Source organism: Lagenorhynchus albirostris, chromosome 11 (assembly GCF_949774975.1).
Source record: "Lagenorhynchus albirostris chromosome 11, mLagAlb1.1, whole genome shotgun sequence".
NCBI classification, from domain to species: Eukaryota; Metazoa; Chordata; class Mammalia; order Artiodactyla; family Delphinidae; genus Lagenorhynchus; species Lagenorhynchus albirostris.
In genome coordinates, this window is record NC_083105.1 from 688,549 (window position 1) to 703,720 (window position 15,172).

A 15,172-nucleotide genomic window follows, 5' to 3' on the forward strand; every position below is an offset into this window, starting at 1 on the left:
AATCTCCCAATTTATCCCCCCCCCCCCCCCGCCGTAACCATAAGTTTGTTTTCTGCGTCTGTGACGGGCCTCCTGTGCTCTTGGTGCCTGGCCCAGCCAGAGGCTTGCAGGGACCCCGACCCCACAGCAGGGGCTTCTCTCCATGCCCTCTGGTGGTCCTGGGGTCTGTGGCTGCCTAGGGGCCCCTCCTCACAGGACTGTCTTTAGGGAAACCATAGGTTTGGGAGCTGGGGCTGGTCTGGTGCCACCTGAGGGCCAGGATGGGTGAGATGTTTCCACTCGGACCCTCGAGGCTCCTGACCGGGTGCAGGTGTGGGAGGTGGGAGGTGCTCTGACCCCTGGCTCCTGTCCTCAGGGAGTGCGGAAGGCCAGGGCCAGATCCTGCAGCGCTTCCCAGAGAAGGACTGGGAGGACAACCCGTTCCCCCAGGGCATCGAGCTGGTGAGTGTGGGCGCTCCCCCAGGGCCTGGAGCCGAGGGCTGGGGCGCTGAGACGGTGGGGGGCAGGCACCGTGAGGACCCCGCTGGGTACAAGGAGACATCAGCTGCATTGGAGAACGTAGGGCGGGGGTGCAGGCTTGGCTGGTCGGACGCTTGGTGCCCACATCACGTCTTGTTGTCCCTCCCTCTTGATGGTGGGGACCATGCCCTGCATCACAAGGGTTCTCGCCCCGCACAGTGAGGCCGGAGGCTCTTACTCCCTTTTGTGTGGGAGAAGGCTGAGGTCCAGGAGGCAAGGCACGTGGGTCGCAGAGCAGGGTGCTGCTGGCTGCACTGGAACCCGGCCTCCAGGCCCTGGCTGTGCAGTCCCTCGCAGGCAGGGGACTAGAGGGAACTGACTGCTGACCCCCGTCCCCTTCCTCCCGATAGTTTTGCCAGCCCAGTGGGTGGCAGCTGTGTCCCGAGAGGAACCCACCGACCTTCTTTGTTGCTGTCCTCACCGATATCAATTCCGAGCGGCACTACTGCGCATGCTTGACTTTCTGGGAGCCCGTGGAGCCCACACAGGTAACCCTGCATGGGCCGAGCCTCTGACTGTGGCCGACTCCCTCTGTCCTGTGCGTGTCTGGTCCTGGTGACCCAACCCCACAAAGGCTGAAGTTTCCAGAGGGCCAGTCCTGTCTGAGTCACCTGTGTCCCGTGTCCCCCCCCCCCCCAGGCCTCAGGAGACCTGCCTGAGAGCCTGGCATATGGGGCTTCTGTCCACAGGAAGGGCTGTGCACCGAGGACACTGCCGAGAGGGAAGAGGAGGCAGGTGAGGGAGGCCCAGTGGGACTGTCAACCGCAGCTCCTGGCCCGCCCGGCCAGCTGTTTGCTCCAAAGACGCTGGTACTGGTGTCTCGATTGGACCATGCGGAGGTGTTCAGGGTGAGGCGGGCAGCCGGGCACAGGGCAGGATGCGGGGTGCTCCCGCTGGCTGGGTCGTCATTCCCCGATCTGTGGTCCCTGCAGAACAGCCTGGGTCTCATCTACACCATCCATGTGGAGGGCCTGAACGTGGGCCTGGAGAACGTGGTTGGGAACCTGCTGACGTGCATCATCCCTCTGGCCGGGGGCTCACAGGTGGGTCAGGAGGCAGCTGCTGTCCACCTGCAGCCACAGGACCCGCTGGTGCCTAGGCCACGGGGTGGGGCCTGGTAGGCGTTCGGAGTCCAGCCTGGGCGGAGTGCGGCCCTAGCCTCGGACACTGTCCTGCGTCTTGGTGCCGCCGCCTGTCCTCTTTTCTTGGCCCTGCCTGTCTCGTGTCCCATGTCGCATCTGGCTCTCCACCTGGCACCCTTTGGTTCCTCTGTCCTCTCCCTCCTTGGGTGTGCCTGTCTCTGGGTGTCAGTGTTGGCTTATCTGTCCAGCCCCCCGGTCTGTGTCCCCGCGTGTGGGTGTGTCTAACTGTGTCTCTCTGCCTGTCTGTCCCGTGCAGCTGGACTCTGTTGAGGACGGAGTGGTACGGATTCTTTGTTTCTTCTGCCCACTCAGGCCCCGTCCCCACCCCAGGTCAGAGGCCCAGAGTTTTCTCTGCAGCACTGCTTGGGCCGACAGAGGCCAGACGTGGCCTTTCCCTTGTGCCGTGCTGCCCGTCCTGGCCAGTCCCACCTCGGGGTCTGTCATTCCCCCAGGCCCGCCTGAGGCTGTGAAGCTGGGGGTGACCCAGGTCTGGGTGGAGCAGCTGAGCACTGGTCCCTCTCTCTCCACAGAGAACCATCTCTTTGGGGGCTGGGGACCGGCAGGTCATCCAGACCCCACTCACCGACTCGCTGCCCATCAGCCGCTGCAGCGTGGCCCTGCTTTTCCGCCAGCTGGGTGAGCCTGGTGCCCGCAGCCCCACAGCCCCCACACAGTCCTTCGTCTCCCCTCCCGGGGCTGGCGGACAGACATCGAGGTTTCACCGCAGGGCGGGCGCCTGCGCCCTCTAAGCCTGTCCTCCTCCTCAGGCATCACCAACGTGCTGTCTCTGTTCTGTGCGGCGCTCACGGAGCACAAGGTGCTCTTCCTGTCCCGGAGCTACCAGCGCCTCTCGGACGCCTGCCGGGGACTCCTGGCGCTGCTCTTCCCTCTCAGATACAGGTGCTGACCTTACCGTTGCCCACTGCCCCGCAGTCCCTCTGCCCCACCCCGGCCCTCGGGCTGTCGCGCTGAGCCTTGGCCCATTGCAGTTTCACGTACGTGCCCATCCTGCCGGCGCAGCTCCTGGAGGTGCTCAGCACGCCCACACCCTTCATCATCGGAGTCAACGCTGCCTTCCAGGCAGAGGCCCAGGAGCTGGTGAGGGCCCTGCTCAGCGTCTGCCTCGCTGCTCCAGGCTGGGCTGACCCCAGGCCCTGCTGACCGGCCCGTGGCTCTCTGACCTCTCGCTCCCTTTGGTCCACAGCTGGATGTGATTGTAGCTGATCTTGATGGAGGGACGGTGACTGTGCCCGAGTGTGTGCACATTCCACCCCTGCCAGAGCCACTGCAGAGCCAGACGCACAGTATTCTGAGCATGGTGAGGCAGGACCAGGGGCCTCGGGGAGGCTGGTGCCTCGGGCAGGCTGGGGTGGGGTCACTTGGTGGCCAGAGGAAGCCAGAGCGTGGGGCTGGTGTGCAGCTGACCCTGCTCCCCGCTGCTTCCACAGGTCCTGGATCCAGAGCTGGAGCTGGCAGATCTCGCCTTTCCTCCACCTACGACGTCCACTTCCTCCCTGAAGATGCAGGTGGGGGTCGCTGCCCCTCTGGGGGCCCAGGCCCACCCGGTGCTGAGCGCTCCTCCAGGGGGTCGCCAGGGCCGCGTGGGGTGGGTGTGAGCCTCGGAGGGTCCTGCACAGGAGTGGCCGTCGGCACCGAGTCTTAGAGGAGGCACTGTGGCTTGTGTGGAGGAAGCTTGGAGGGTCAGGAGGGTGAGGTGCCTGGAAGGCTCAGGGCCTGGCACTCACCTGTCCTCACGTATGCCCCAGGATAAGGAGCTGCGCGCCGTCTTCCTGCGGCTCTTTGCTCAGCTCCTGCAAGGCTACCGCTGGTGTCTGCACATGGTCCGCATCCACCCGGAGCCTGTCATCCGCTTCCATAAGGTGGGCGCCAGGCGGGGGCGGGGCTGGGCAGAAGGTGAGTGCCCGAGGGGCTGACCTCTTTGTGCACCGCAGGCAGCCTTCCTGGGCCAGCGTGGGCTGGTGGAGGATGACTTCCTGATGAAGGTGTTGGAGGGCATGGCCTTTGCAGGCTTTGTGTCGGAGCGCGGGGTCCCCTACCGTCCTACGGACCTATTTGATGAGGTGCACCCCGACCCCACCTGGGAGGAGCCGCCATCACCCCCCTCCCTGCCCCAGCCAGCCCGCCTGACCCTGCTTCCTCCCCCAGCTGGTGGCCCACGAGGTGGCACGGATGCGGGCGGATGACAGCCACCCCCAGCGTGTCCTGCGTCATGTCAAGGAACTGGCAGAGCAGCTCTACAAGAACGTAAGGCAGGTGGCACGAGGGGGCGGGTCACTGTGCTGCCCTGGCTGCTCGCCCATCCTGCCTGTGTCCCCCCCAGGAGAACCCGTACCCTGCTGTGGCTATGCACAAGGTGCAGAGGCCAGGGGAGGCCAGCCACCTGCGGCGGGCGCCCCGGCCCTTCCCCCGGCTAGACGAGGGCATGGTGCAATGGATCGTGGATCAGGCCACAGCCAAGATGCAGGGCGCACCCCCGGCCGTGAAGGCCGAGAAGAAGACCACCGTGCCCTCAGGGCCCCCCATGAGTGCGTAACCGGGAGGGGGAGCCTGAGTGTGGCCGAGGGTGGACGTGAGGTCAGAGGTGAGCACGTTCTCTGCTCCCCAGCCGCCATACTGGAGCGGAGCAGTGGGCTCCACGGCAACAGTGCGCGCCGGCTGGAGGTGGTCCGGAACTGCATCTCCTACGTGTTCGAGGGGAAGATGCTTGAGGCCAAGAAGGTGAGGGTAACCCGGGCACAGGGAGCGCTGGGGGCTCTGGGTGGGCGCAGCCTGGGCCAGGGCAGCGGCTCTCAGAGGAGCCCTGGCCCTGGTTCTCCTGCAGGCGGCTGGAGGGAGCTGGGCTGGCAAGAAGGGCAGGTGGACACCGGGTCCACCTCAGAACAGCTGGGTGCAGCCTGCTGGGGAGGCTCCGCGGGAGGAATTTCCTTCAACTTCTAGTCGTCAGAATGCTCTAAAAGTCCCTACTGTTAAGTGTCTTCTTTATCGCTCACGGAAACTAGTGTCGACTCACACGTGTCTTTTTTTTCTTACTTGCAGAAAGTGGAGTTCATTTAGCGTTCTGCCCTCTGTGATGTCCATTGACACTTTGGGTCTCTCAGGACAGCCAGTTTGAGTCTGTCTTGTGTTTCACAGCTGCGTGGTTCTTTGTGAAGCACCTAGTTCTTAAACCAGCCCTTTATCGGGTTCCTGGTTGTTTCACAGTGTGCGGGAGTATCAACAGGACAAGTGCAGCCCTTTCTGTGGCCCGCCCAGTGCTGAGCCGGCTGCTGGCTCTGCGTTAGGCTTGTGCGTTCTAGGCGCTGGGGCCCTGGCCGGCCGTGGGGTCTCGCTCAGAGCACTGGCAGTGTTGTGAGGTTCGTGTGCGGGGGGCTGGCTCCACTAGCGCGTTGGTCTCTCTTGGGCAGTGAAGCCCCAATCTGGGCACACCTGACCGGATGGCTTCCGGTCTCCTCTGTGCTGAGAGCCTGGGCTCTGGCCCCCACATCTGGGCCGGGCCTTCCCTGTGCCTCAGGGCACGGTTGGGTCCACATAGGCTCGTGCCCTCATCCCCTTGTTTCCCCGTCCGCAGCTGCTTCCAGCTGTGCTGAGGGCCCTAAAGGGGCGTGCGGCCCGCCGCTGCCTTGCCCAGGAGCTGCACCTGCACGTGCAACAGAACCGGGCGGTCCTTGACCACCAGCAGTTCGACTTCGTGGTCCGCATGATGAACTGCTGTCTGCAGGTGAGGCCGGGCCTCACACCCTGCTGGCGCTGTGGCCACAGGGTGGGGCCGGGCAGGGCTTCCCCGGCCTACCCATAAGGGTGCATCTTCTGGCGGTGCCGACAACTGGGGAGACCCCGGTCTGCCGGTGAGGGTGGCGTGGGGAGAATCCTTGTGGGAGGCTGGTGCAGGGGCCTCCTGCCCTCAACCTCCGAGCAGCCCTGGGGAGCTGGTGCAGACGGTTCAGGGACTGACGGGAGGTGCTGCTCTGTCGGCGGTGCTGGTGGGGGTGTGAATGGCACGGGGCCGGGATCCGACGCCCCCGGCCCTACTGCAGGACTGCACCTCCCTGGATGAGCACGGCATCGCAGCTGCTCTGCTGCCCCTGGTCACTGCCTTCTGCCGGGTGAGTGCTGGGGCGGACAGAGTCTCCCCAACCTCCTGCCGGCTGCACCCGCTGACACCCTCTTGGCTTCTGCAGAAGCTGAGCCCAGGGGTGACGCAGTTTGCGTACAGCTGCGTGCAGGAGCACGTAGTGTGGAGCACGCCGCAGTTCTGGGAGGCCATGTTCTATGGGGATGTGCAGACCCACATCCGGGCCCTCTACCTGGAGCCTGCCGAGGACCGAGACCCCTCCCAGGTGTGTGGGGACTCCCTGGGCCCGCGGGATGGGGCTGGCCTGGCTCTGGCTCACGTGCGGCCCCTGGGGCAGGTTGGGGAGGCACTCACACAGGAGGACGAGCGCTCTGCCCTGGACGTGGCATCTGAGCAGAGGCGCCTGTGGCCCACCCTGAGCCGCGAGAAGCAGCAGGAGCTGGTGCAGAAGGAGGAGAGCACGGTGTTCAGCCAGGCCATCCACTACGCCAGTCGCATGAGCTACCTGCTCCTGCCCCTGGACAGCAGCAAGAGTCGGCTGCTCCGGGAGCGCGCAGGGCTGGGCGACCTGGAGAGCGCCAGCAACAGCCTGGTCACCAACAGGTGGGGTGTGGCCTGGGGGCAGGACCTGAGCAGTACAGGCCTTGGGTTGTGTGGCCTGTGCCCACTGTGCCCCTCCCCGGCCCAGCATGGCAGGCAGCGTGGCGGAGAGCTATGACACAGAGAGCGGCTTCGAGGATGCAGAGACCTGTGACGTGCCCGGGGCCGTGGTCCGCTTCATCAACCGCTTCGTGGACAAGGTCTGCACAGAGAGTGGGGTCACCAGCGACCACCTCAAGGGGCTGCATGTCATGGTGCCAGGTATGGGGTCTGGGCTTGGAAACACTCCCCTTGGATGGGTGGGCGCAGGCCAGAGCATGAGAACTGCTCTCCCCCAGACATCGTCCAGATGCACATCGAGACCCTGGAGGCCGTGCAGAGAGAGAGCAAGAGGCTGCCCCCCATCCAGAAGGTGAGTAGGGGCCGGGGAGTGGCGGGCACCAGGACTGGGCTATGTTCTGAGGCACTGCTCCTGTCCCCAAACAGCCCAAACTGCTTCGGCCACGCCTGCTGCCCGGTGAGGAGTGTGTGCTGGACGGCCTGCGTGTCTACCTGCTGCCGGATGGGCGTGAGGAGGGTGCCGGGGGCAGCAGGGGTGGCCCCGCACTGCTCCCGGCTGAGGGCGCTGTCTTCCTTACCACGTACCGGGTCATCTTCACGGGGATGCCCACCGACCCCCTGGGTGAGCCTTTGGACCCCTCCGCCCCCGCTCCCCTTGCCCCTCCCCCTGCCCCCCCCAAGGTCTTTGGGCTAGTGGGACTTCTTCTGCCTCTCCCTCTCCCCTTCTCAGGGGTTTAGGGTCTCTGTGGGAGATAGGCTGTTGTCTTTCCTCCCCACCCTCCCGGTCTACCCCATAGCCCTGGGACCCTGAGACTCTGTGACCCTCGACCCCTCCCGTCCCCCTGACTCTGCACCCGGCTTGTTATAAGTGGGGGAACAGGTGGTGGTCCGCTCCTTCCCGGTGGCTGCGCTGACCAAGGAGGAGCGCATTAATATCCAGACCCCCAGTGACCAGTACCTGCCGGACGGGCTGCAGCTGCGCTCCTGCACCTTCCAGGTCGGCTGGGGTGTGGGCTGTGTTGGGTGGGGTCTGGGGGCCCCTGAGTCGCGGCCCTCTCCAGGATGCAGCGTCGGAGCCCTAGCCTTGTTCTCACGCGCGGCGGTTGAGCCAGCATCGAGCCCTTGTGGCTCCTGAGTTGACGGGGAAGCCGCTGTGTCTTAGCCTGGGGTCCTCTGCCCGCGCCACGTGCCAGTTGGGGCTCTCCCGCTTGCCTTGCAAGGCCCGGGCCCAGAGGCCGTGTCTGCAGCGCGCTGCGTGAGCCCGGCCTAGCTGAAACCTACACAGGTTAGATGAAACACAAAGACTGGGTTCCCGAGTCTCCGCCTACATGCAGTCTGGGGAGCAGGCCCTCCGCTCACCCTCTGTCCTTGGGGCGCTCCTTCAGGACGTGTCCGTCACCGGATGGAGAGGCGAGACTGGCCCGTCACAGTCCCACGGTAGACCTAGCCGCCTTTCTCAGGGCCGTCTGGTCGCAGGGCCCTCACCCGTCCATCCTGTTAGAAACACCCGAGTTCCAGTGATGCAGCACGGGGCGTCCCGTAGGCCTGTCCGCCTTTGTGGCCAGGGCTCAGGCCCACGGGCCTCCCAGCCTCTGAGGGCCTCATGTCTGACACAGCTGCTGAAGATGGTCTTTGACGAGGAGGTGGGGTCTGACAGTGCTGAGCTCTTCCGCAAGCAGCTGCACAAGCTGCGGTATCCACCAGATATCAGGGGCACCTTCGCGCTCACCCTGGGCTCTGCCCACACACCCGGCCGGCCGCCCCGTGCCACCAAGGACAAGGGTCCTTCCTTCAGGTAGGGAGCTGGGCCCCGAGGCCAGAACACCTTCCCTTCGCAGAACCACTGTGTGTGTCCCCTTGTCCATCTCCTCACCTTTGCTGACCCTGCAACTGTACTCCTCGGGCCCCCCCAGGACCCTGTCCCGGAACTTGATGAAGAACGCTAAGAGGACCATCGGGCGGCAGTATGTCACCCGGAAGAAGTACAGCCCCCCAAGCTGGGAGCACCGGGGCCAGCCACCCCCTGGGGACCAGGAGGACGAGATCTCAGGTCGGGGTGTGGGGAGCCGTGGGCGGTCTGGGTGAAGACCCTCACGTGGAGGGGTAAGGGACCCGGGCAGCCCCTGGGTAATGACCCCCGTGTGCCTGGCCTGCCCCAGTGTCAGAGGAGCTGGAGCCCAGCACGCTGACCCCTTCCTTGGCCCTGAAGCCCTCGGACCGCATGACCATGAGTAGCCTGGTGGAGCGGGCGTGCTGCCGGGACTACCAGCGCCTGGGGCTGGGCACGCTGAGCAGCAGCCTGAGCCGCGCGAAATCCGAGCCCTTCCGGATCTCCCCGGTCAACCGCATGTACGCCATCTGCCGCAGGTGAGCAGTGAGCGCGGCAGGTTTGGTGGCCTCCAGGAGGCCGAAGGCCCAGGGGCGCCTGGCTGTGGGTCCAGAGTGCCTTTGGCCTCACGTCCGCCTCCTCGCAGCTATCCGGGGCTGCTAATCGTCCCCCAGAGCGTCCAGGACAACGCCCTGCAGCGCGTCTCCCGCTGCTACCGCCAGAACCGCTTCCCGGTGGTCTGTTGGCGCAGCGGACGCTCCAAGGCCGTGCTGCTGCGCTCAGGGGGCCTGCACGGCAAGGGGGTCGTCGGCCTCTTCAAGGCCCAGAACGCGCCTTCTCCGGGTAGGCTCCCTGTTCACGCTGCAGCCCGCCCCGCCCCCGGCGCCCCGCGCCCCGCCCCCGGCGCCCCGCCCCCGGCGCCCCGCCCCCAGCTCCACTTCCTCCCGCAGGCCAGTCCCAGGCCGACTCCAGCAGCCTGGAGCAGGAGAAGTACCTGCAGGCCGTGGTCAGCTCCATGCCGCGCTATGCTGATGCGTCCGGTCGCAACACCCTCAGCGGCTTCTCCTCGGCCCACATGGGCAGTCACGGTGAGGGTGCTCGGGGCCGGAGGACCTGGGGGGTAGTGATGGCATTTATGGAGAGCAGACCAACAAGGGGGCAGAGTGTTTGGGGTGTGGGAGCAGGTGAGTGTCCTGAGGCCCAGCTCTGACCACTCCTCTGGGGGTTTACAGAGGAGGCAGCAGGCCCAGGAATTTGGGGCATGCGCCCAGGGGCCATCCTGGGCCCTACCCCTTGCCGTCGGGGTGCTGGTTCAGGGCGACCCTTAGAAGAGCATGCTGTCCACAAGCGGTGGTCTGGTCTCCTGGGGTGACAGGCGGGGACCCTGTTGTGGCAGGGTGAGCCATGTGGATGCCTGGCGCTGGGAGAGGGTTTTAGACAGGAGACACCCAGGAGGGCCCCAGGGCGTGCAGGCGGGGGCGGGGGGGGGTTTGTGTCAGGATGGGCAGCCTCACCCCAGGGCCTTGCTCCAAGGCAATGGCTTCTGCACCCCGCTTACCCTCCAGCTGCCCCCATCCTGCCCCCGCATCTCCCTCATCTCCCCCCGTGACAGCCTCTCCCCTACCTGCGCGTCTCCCTTCATCTCCCCTCCTGGACCCTCCCTCACTGATCTCTGGTCCCTTCCGGTTCATCCTCTTGGCCCTCCTGAAAGCTGCTGGGCCTCGTCGGAGCTGCCACCTCGCCCACGTTGGTCCTCACGTTGGTGATCAGCGAGCTGCCTCTCAGTCCGTGCTTGGAGGTCTCGTCACCCCACCGGAGGCACGAGGGCTGGGAGGCTGCCCGCGCTGGGCCTGACCATTGCCCAGATGCTGGCCTGAGCCAAGCCCTGCCTGTACCTCAGCAGGTGTGGTGACAGCGTCTACCAGGGATCTGTACACACCTGGAGCCGTCCTGGCGGTTGTGTGTGCAGAGTTGGCCGATGTCACAAGAGGGTCACTTCCCTCTGTGAGACCCTTCCCCCACCCTGGCTTGTGCAGCCATCACACCAGGGGTCACTTGTCGCTCAGGCCTTCCTGATTCCCTCCCTCCCCTCACACTTGTCTGCGTTTTTCTCTGCTGCTGCTCTAGGTTCCAGATGCACTGGCTCGCAGATGCATTGCTCTAGCTCTCGGGTGGGCTTGGGGGCTGGCAGGCCACCTGTGGGGCTGAGCCTTCCAGAAGCCCGGGCATCGTCCTTGATTCTTCCCTCTCTGCCCACCCTGAGTCTGAGTTCACCACCCGAGCCTGCAGCCATCCCCATGGCCGGCTGCCCCACGCTGGCCCAGGCTGCTCCTGCCCGTGGCACAGGGCCGCCTGGTGCAGCTGCCAGTCGTTCCCGTAGGGGAGGGCCTTCACCCCTCCCGAGCGAGGCCTAAGGAGCACCCCAACTGCAGGCACCTCCTCTGCTGCTGGCGCACACCAGCCCCCCGGTCCCCGTGCCGCCTGTAGTCCAGTGCTCCGTCTGTAGCTGTTGTTACCACTTGCTGGGCCCTGGGGCCGGGGGGCTGGGAACAGGGTGGCCAGGCTGTCCTCACGGTGGTTAATGGGGATGCTGCCCTAGGAAGCGCTGGGCTCGGTGCCACCTTCTGAAGCGGCACAGGCCTTACTTCTCTTGGTCCTCTACTGGGAATACCGCTCTCTAGTTTGAGTGGCTTTTAGTTTTCCAAACATCAGAGACCATCATTAAGTGTGTTTCATGGTTGCGCTGTCTTCCTGCCTTCTGCCCGCTCCAGTGGTTCTGAGTGGCCCCTGCAGGCAGCACCCTCCCCGCAGGATCTTTCGTCTCCTAGTGCCTGTGTCTTCCCTAGTGTTGCTTGGGCATCTCTGAATGTCCCCACAGCCCACTGGTGCTGCTTCTGGGTGTCCCCCGAGTTCTGGGCACGGGCCTTCCCCCTCGTTGCCTGGGGGCATACAAGGTCTCGGCTCTCCTCAGCTGTACACCGGTTCCGGTCCAGACTGTGTCCCGAGGACACGCTGTCCTCACTGTGGATGACCATGCTTCTGCCTGCAGCGTAGTGGGCTGGCGCCGTGCTGGCCTCTGGTGCCCTGCGCCCTCTCTGTAGAGGCGAGTGAGCCTGGGTCATAGCCAGGTGCAGGCTTTGGAATCCAGAGGCCTCCTCCTGTGGGCTCCCTGTGCCTCCAGGCTGGGCCGTCCCAGCCCGTAAGCCTCGTGCCTGGTCCTCACAGGTGGCTCTGTGCTGGGGCTTGGGCCTGCCTGTGTCCTGGACTGAACCACCCTCTGAGGTTCCAGGCTGGGAGCTCCCACGCTGGGCCTCCTCTTCTCTGGGCTGCGCCTCATGGGCACCTCCTGCTGCTGCTGTGTGCTGGGCAGGGGCCGCTTGGTGGCTGCGTGTCATGAGCAGCTTAGGCAGGGTCCACGGGGCTGAGGGTGCAGAGGAGGCGGCCCAGGGTCCTGCCTGTCTCCTGACCCTTCCTACCCACCACCGGGTCCTCTGCTCCCTCGTTTGCCCTGGGGGCCCAGAGGACCTTGACAGATCCTCACTGTCTCTGGGACCCCCGGGGGGTTCGGTGGTGACCCAGCCTTGGACCCAGTTCCTTTGGGCCACAGCTCCGCCCTTGCTGGGCGCACCCCCGGGCCTGGGGCCAGGCCTGAGCCTTCTCTCTGCTGTGCCCCCAGTGCCCAGCCCCAGAGCCAGGGTCACCACGCTGTCCAACCCCATGGCGGCCTTGGCCTCCAGACGGACTGCGCCCCGAGGTACCGTACTGACCGCGCAGGCTGGCTCCCCACTCCTGGCACTGACGGCCCCGTGTGACTGCTCAGGGCACTAACGTCCCCCACTCCTGGCACTAACGGCCCCGTGTGACAGACCAGCGCAACCCAGCCCTCGCCACAGCCCCGGCCACTAACAGCCTGACGCCCCGAGTCCCACCCTTGCCCTCCCTGGGAGCTCTGCCCCAGGTAAGTGGTGCCCTGGCCCTGCTCCGGTGCTCACCTGGTTTCTCTGTGCAGGTAAATGGGGCAGTGTCCGGGCCGGTGGGCGCAGCGGTGGGCTCAGCACTGATGTAGGCACCCGGCTAGCAGGCATGGGTCCCCCCCAGGCCAACGGGGCCCCCGCCGACCCAGGCTTTCTCCGGCCCCAGCGTGCAGCCCTCTACATCATTGGAGACAAAGCCCAGCTCAAGGTGACTGGGACAGAGTCCTGGGGCCAGGTGGGGGCACGGGGCCTGGGCGCGTCTCACCACGGCCGGCTTCCTCCAGGGTGTACGGCCAGATCCCCTGCAGCAGTGGGAGCTGGTGCCCATCGAGGTATTTGAGACACGGCAGGTGAAAGGCAGCTTCAAGAAGCTGCTGAAGGCGTGTGTCCCCGGCTATCCTGCCACCGAGCCCGGTTCAGCCTCCTTCCTGTGCTCGCTGGAAGACTCAGAGTGGCTGATCCAGGTCTCTCCACTGCCCCTGCCCCACCGTGGTGGAGGGCTACCCGGGGGGAGGAGATGCGATGGGCAGGGGCCATCCGGTGCCCACCTGGGTGCCGGGCCCCGCCACTTACCTAGAGCCGTGGGTGGGCGGGGTCTGGGCTTGCTCTTTTGATAGTATTGGGCTTCGGGAGGGGATGATGGCCACTTCCCAGTGGTGGTGCATGGACAGGGGAGGGAGGCCAGGGTCCAGCTGTGTCGGAGCCCTCTGCTCTCTGTCAGGGTGGGGCTGGGCACGTCAAGGAGAGGGGATGCCTCTTCAGGCCCAGAAGATGCTGATAGGCGGGTGGGTGGGCGGCCGGGTGGGAGGAAGCACGCCACAGCATTTCGGGTCCATCCAGGCTGTGCTGCCTCGCGGGGTGTCCCCTGGCGTGGGCCTGCGCAGCCACCGCTCGCTCCTGTGGATGTGTGGGTCCTGGGGGCCCGGCTGGGTGCTGGCGTCTTAGGCCACGGGCTCTGGGAGGTGCTGAGGGGCTGCGGGTCCCTGCAGATCCACAAGCTGCTGCAGGTGTCGGTGCTGGTGGTGGAGCTCCTGGACTCGGGCTCCTCTGTCCTGGTGAGCCTGGAGGACGGCTGGGACATCACCACTCAGGTGCGCGGTGGCCGGGGGTGGGGGCGGGGGCGGGTGTTGGGCCCAGTCCCCACGCCCTGCTGACTCACGGCGCTGCTGGCAGGTGGTGTCCCTGGTGCAGCTGCTCTCAGACCCCTTCTACCGCACCCTGGAGGGCTTCCGTCTGCTGGTGGAGAAGGAGTGGCTGTCCTTTGGCCATCGCTTCAGCCACCGCGGGGCCCACACCCTGGCCGGGCAAAGCAGCGGCTTCACGCCAGTCTTTTTGCAGTTCTTGGACTGCGTGCACCAGGTGAGCGGGCGGCCGTGGTGGGGGCTGTGCGTGCTGACCGCTGGCCGCTGACTCCTGATGCCCCACAGGTCCACCTGCAGTTCCCCATGGAGTTCGAGTTCAGCCCATTCTACCTCAAGTTCCTCGGCTACCATCACGCGTCCCATCGCTTCCGGACCTTCCTGCTGGACTCGGACTACGAACGCATCGAGCTGGGTACGGTGGGGGCGGGGGCGGTGAAGGTGGGCACAGGGGCGGGGTCAGCAGCCGGGGTGGGGCCGGGCTCAGCGCTGCCCCCTGCAGGGCTGCTGTATGAGGAGAAGGGGGAGCGCCGGGGCCAGGCGGCCTGCCGCTCGGTGTGGGAGTACGTGGAGCGGCTGAGCAAGAGGACGCCGGTGTTCTACAACTACCTGTACGCGCCCGAGGACGCGGAGGTGAGCAGAGCCTGGTCGGGGCGGGCAGGCCCCTCCGCGCCCCGGTGCTCACGCCAGGCCCGCCCCCAGGTCCTCCGGCCGTACAGCAACGTGTCCAACCTGAAGGTGTGGGACTTCTACACCGAGGAGACGCTGGCCGAGGGCCCCCCCTATGACTGGGAGCTGGCGCAGGGGCCCCCCGAGCCCCCGGAAGAGGAGCGGCCCGATGGGGGTGCCCCCCAGAGCAGGCGCCGGGTGGTGTGGCCCTGCTACGACAACTGCCCCCGAGCCCAGCCCGACGCCATCTCCCAGCTGCTGGAGGTGCGTGTGGCCCCTGAAAAGGGGAGAGGGGGTCCTAGCGCACGTCAGTCCGGTGGCCCTGCCCCGGCCCCCCGCCCCCCGATGTGGACGGTGATCTGCTGGGTTCCATCCTGCCTGGTGGTGCCCCCTTCAGAGAGAGATGGGCCTGGAAGCTTGGGGCTGACGTTCAGGCTTCTCTCACTCCCTCTGCCAGACTTAGTGGGCGTGTCTGCTTAGCCTCAGCAATCAGGATTCAATAGGACACGGGACCCCGTGTCCTATTGAGAGAAGAGAGCCCCTTGGGGTTGGGGTTTGGGGGGAGGCTGGGATGGCATAGAGGGTGGCTGTCCAGTGGCCGGAGTTCTCCCCCGGGCCTCAGGGCCGGACCACAGCAAGGTTTGCATTGCCCGCCCCACCCCCGCTGCTGGGTGTCTTTGGAGGGATATCTAAGCTATCCTGAGCTTCTGCTTCCTTGTGGGGAAAGTGGGGAGGCTGATTCCTGCCTCTCAGGGAGGTGGTGAGGTGTAAACAAGCAGGTGAAAAGGTTTTGACAGCCCAGCAGTGGCCCAGGCTGAAGGCACTGGCCACGCAGGGTTTGGGGGAGCCTGGGTCATGGTTTTGTGGGTGAAGGGGATCCACAAGCACAGAGGGCAGAGGACCGTCCTCTTCTCTCTGGTACTGCTCGTGGTCTTGGAGCTGGTGTCCCTAGGCCAGCGTCTGTGTGGCGTGATGTTGTCTGTGGTGCTTTCACTTCTGACTGGTCTGTGTCTTTAGTTAACGGTGAGTTTCTGCTTGGTGCTCAGCGTGTGGTTAGCGCGTCTTCTCACCCATTTCTGTCTTTCACGGGACTTTTCTTTTTGCTGCTTTCTTCCGTTTGTTATTTTCCTGACAGTTGAGTATTACTT

General features: G+C 65.6%; 1 protein-coding gene across 6 annotated transcripts in view; it reads left to right on the top strand.

Moving 5' to 3' along the window:
* SBF1 (SET binding factor 1) overlaps positions 1 to 15,172 on the top strand; it is a 28,259-nt gene that overhangs the window by 6,551 nt on the left and 6,536 nt on the right. For 3 of the 6 annotated variants that reach the window (XR_009543249.1, XM_060164534.1, XM_060164535.1), the window contains exons 2-35: positions 356 to 441; positions 870 to 1,007; positions 1,209 to 1,367; positions 1,452 to 1,562; positions 2,192 to 2,297; positions 2,429 to 2,561; positions 2,651 to 2,759; positions 2,866 to 2,979; positions 3,110 to 3,187; positions 3,428 to 3,541; positions 3,614 to 3,742; positions 3,828 to 3,926; positions 4,003 to 4,207; positions 4,288 to 4,400; positions 5,251 to 5,400; positions 5,717 to 5,785; positions 5,861 to 6,357; positions 6,443 to 6,615; positions 6,693 to 6,766; positions 6,841 to 7,036; positions 7,284 to 7,411; positions 8,031 to 8,209; positions 8,328 to 8,464; positions 8,574 to 8,781; positions 8,889 to 9,085; positions 9,193 to 9,330; positions 11,919 to 11,996; positions 12,252 to 12,424; positions 12,501 to 12,680; positions 13,206 to 13,307; positions 13,390 to 13,575; positions 13,644 to 13,770; positions 13,858 to 13,988; positions 14,058 to 14,288. Coding sequence is in view for 5 of the 6 variants with exons in the window: in XM_060164534.1 (XP_060020517.1) it covers positions 356 to 441; positions 870 to 1,007; positions 1,209 to 1,367; positions 1,452 to 1,562; positions 2,192 to 2,297; positions 2,429 to 2,561; positions 2,651 to 2,759; positions 2,866 to 2,979; positions 3,110 to 3,187; positions 3,428 to 3,541; positions 3,614 to 3,742; positions 3,828 to 3,926; positions 4,003 to 4,207; positions 4,288 to 4,400; positions 5,251 to 5,400; positions 5,717 to 5,785; positions 5,861 to 6,357; positions 6,443 to 6,615; positions 6,693 to 6,766; positions 6,841 to 7,036; positions 7,284 to 7,411; positions 8,031 to 8,209; positions 8,328 to 8,464; positions 8,574 to 8,781; positions 8,889 to 9,085; positions 9,193 to 9,330; positions 11,919 to 11,996; positions 12,252 to 12,424; positions 12,501 to 12,680; positions 13,206 to 13,307; positions 13,390 to 13,575; positions 13,644 to 13,770; positions 13,858 to 13,988; positions 14,058 to 14,288 (5,048 nt within the window). In the remaining variant the exon portion in view is untranslated. The remainder of the gene's footprint in view (positions 1 to 355; positions 442 to 869; positions 1,008 to 1,208; positions 1,368 to 1,451; positions 1,563 to 2,191; positions 2,298 to 2,428; positions 2,562 to 2,650; positions 2,760 to 2,865; positions 2,980 to 3,109; positions 3,188 to 3,427; positions 3,542 to 3,613; positions 3,743 to 3,827; positions 3,927 to 4,002; positions 4,208 to 4,287; positions 4,401 to 5,250; positions 5,401 to 5,716; positions 5,786 to 5,860; positions 6,358 to 6,442; positions 6,616 to 6,692; positions 6,767 to 6,840; positions 7,037 to 7,283; positions 7,412 to 8,030; positions 8,210 to 8,327; positions 8,465 to 8,573; positions 8,782 to 8,888; positions 9,086 to 9,192; positions 9,331 to 11,918; positions 11,997 to 12,251; positions 12,425 to 12,500; positions 12,681 to 13,205; positions 13,308 to 13,389; positions 13,576 to 13,643; positions 13,771 to 13,857; positions 13,989 to 14,057; positions 14,289 to 15,172) is intronic. The other 3 variants (XM_060164536.1, XM_060164538.1, XM_060164537.1) reach the window with 3 other exon arrangements.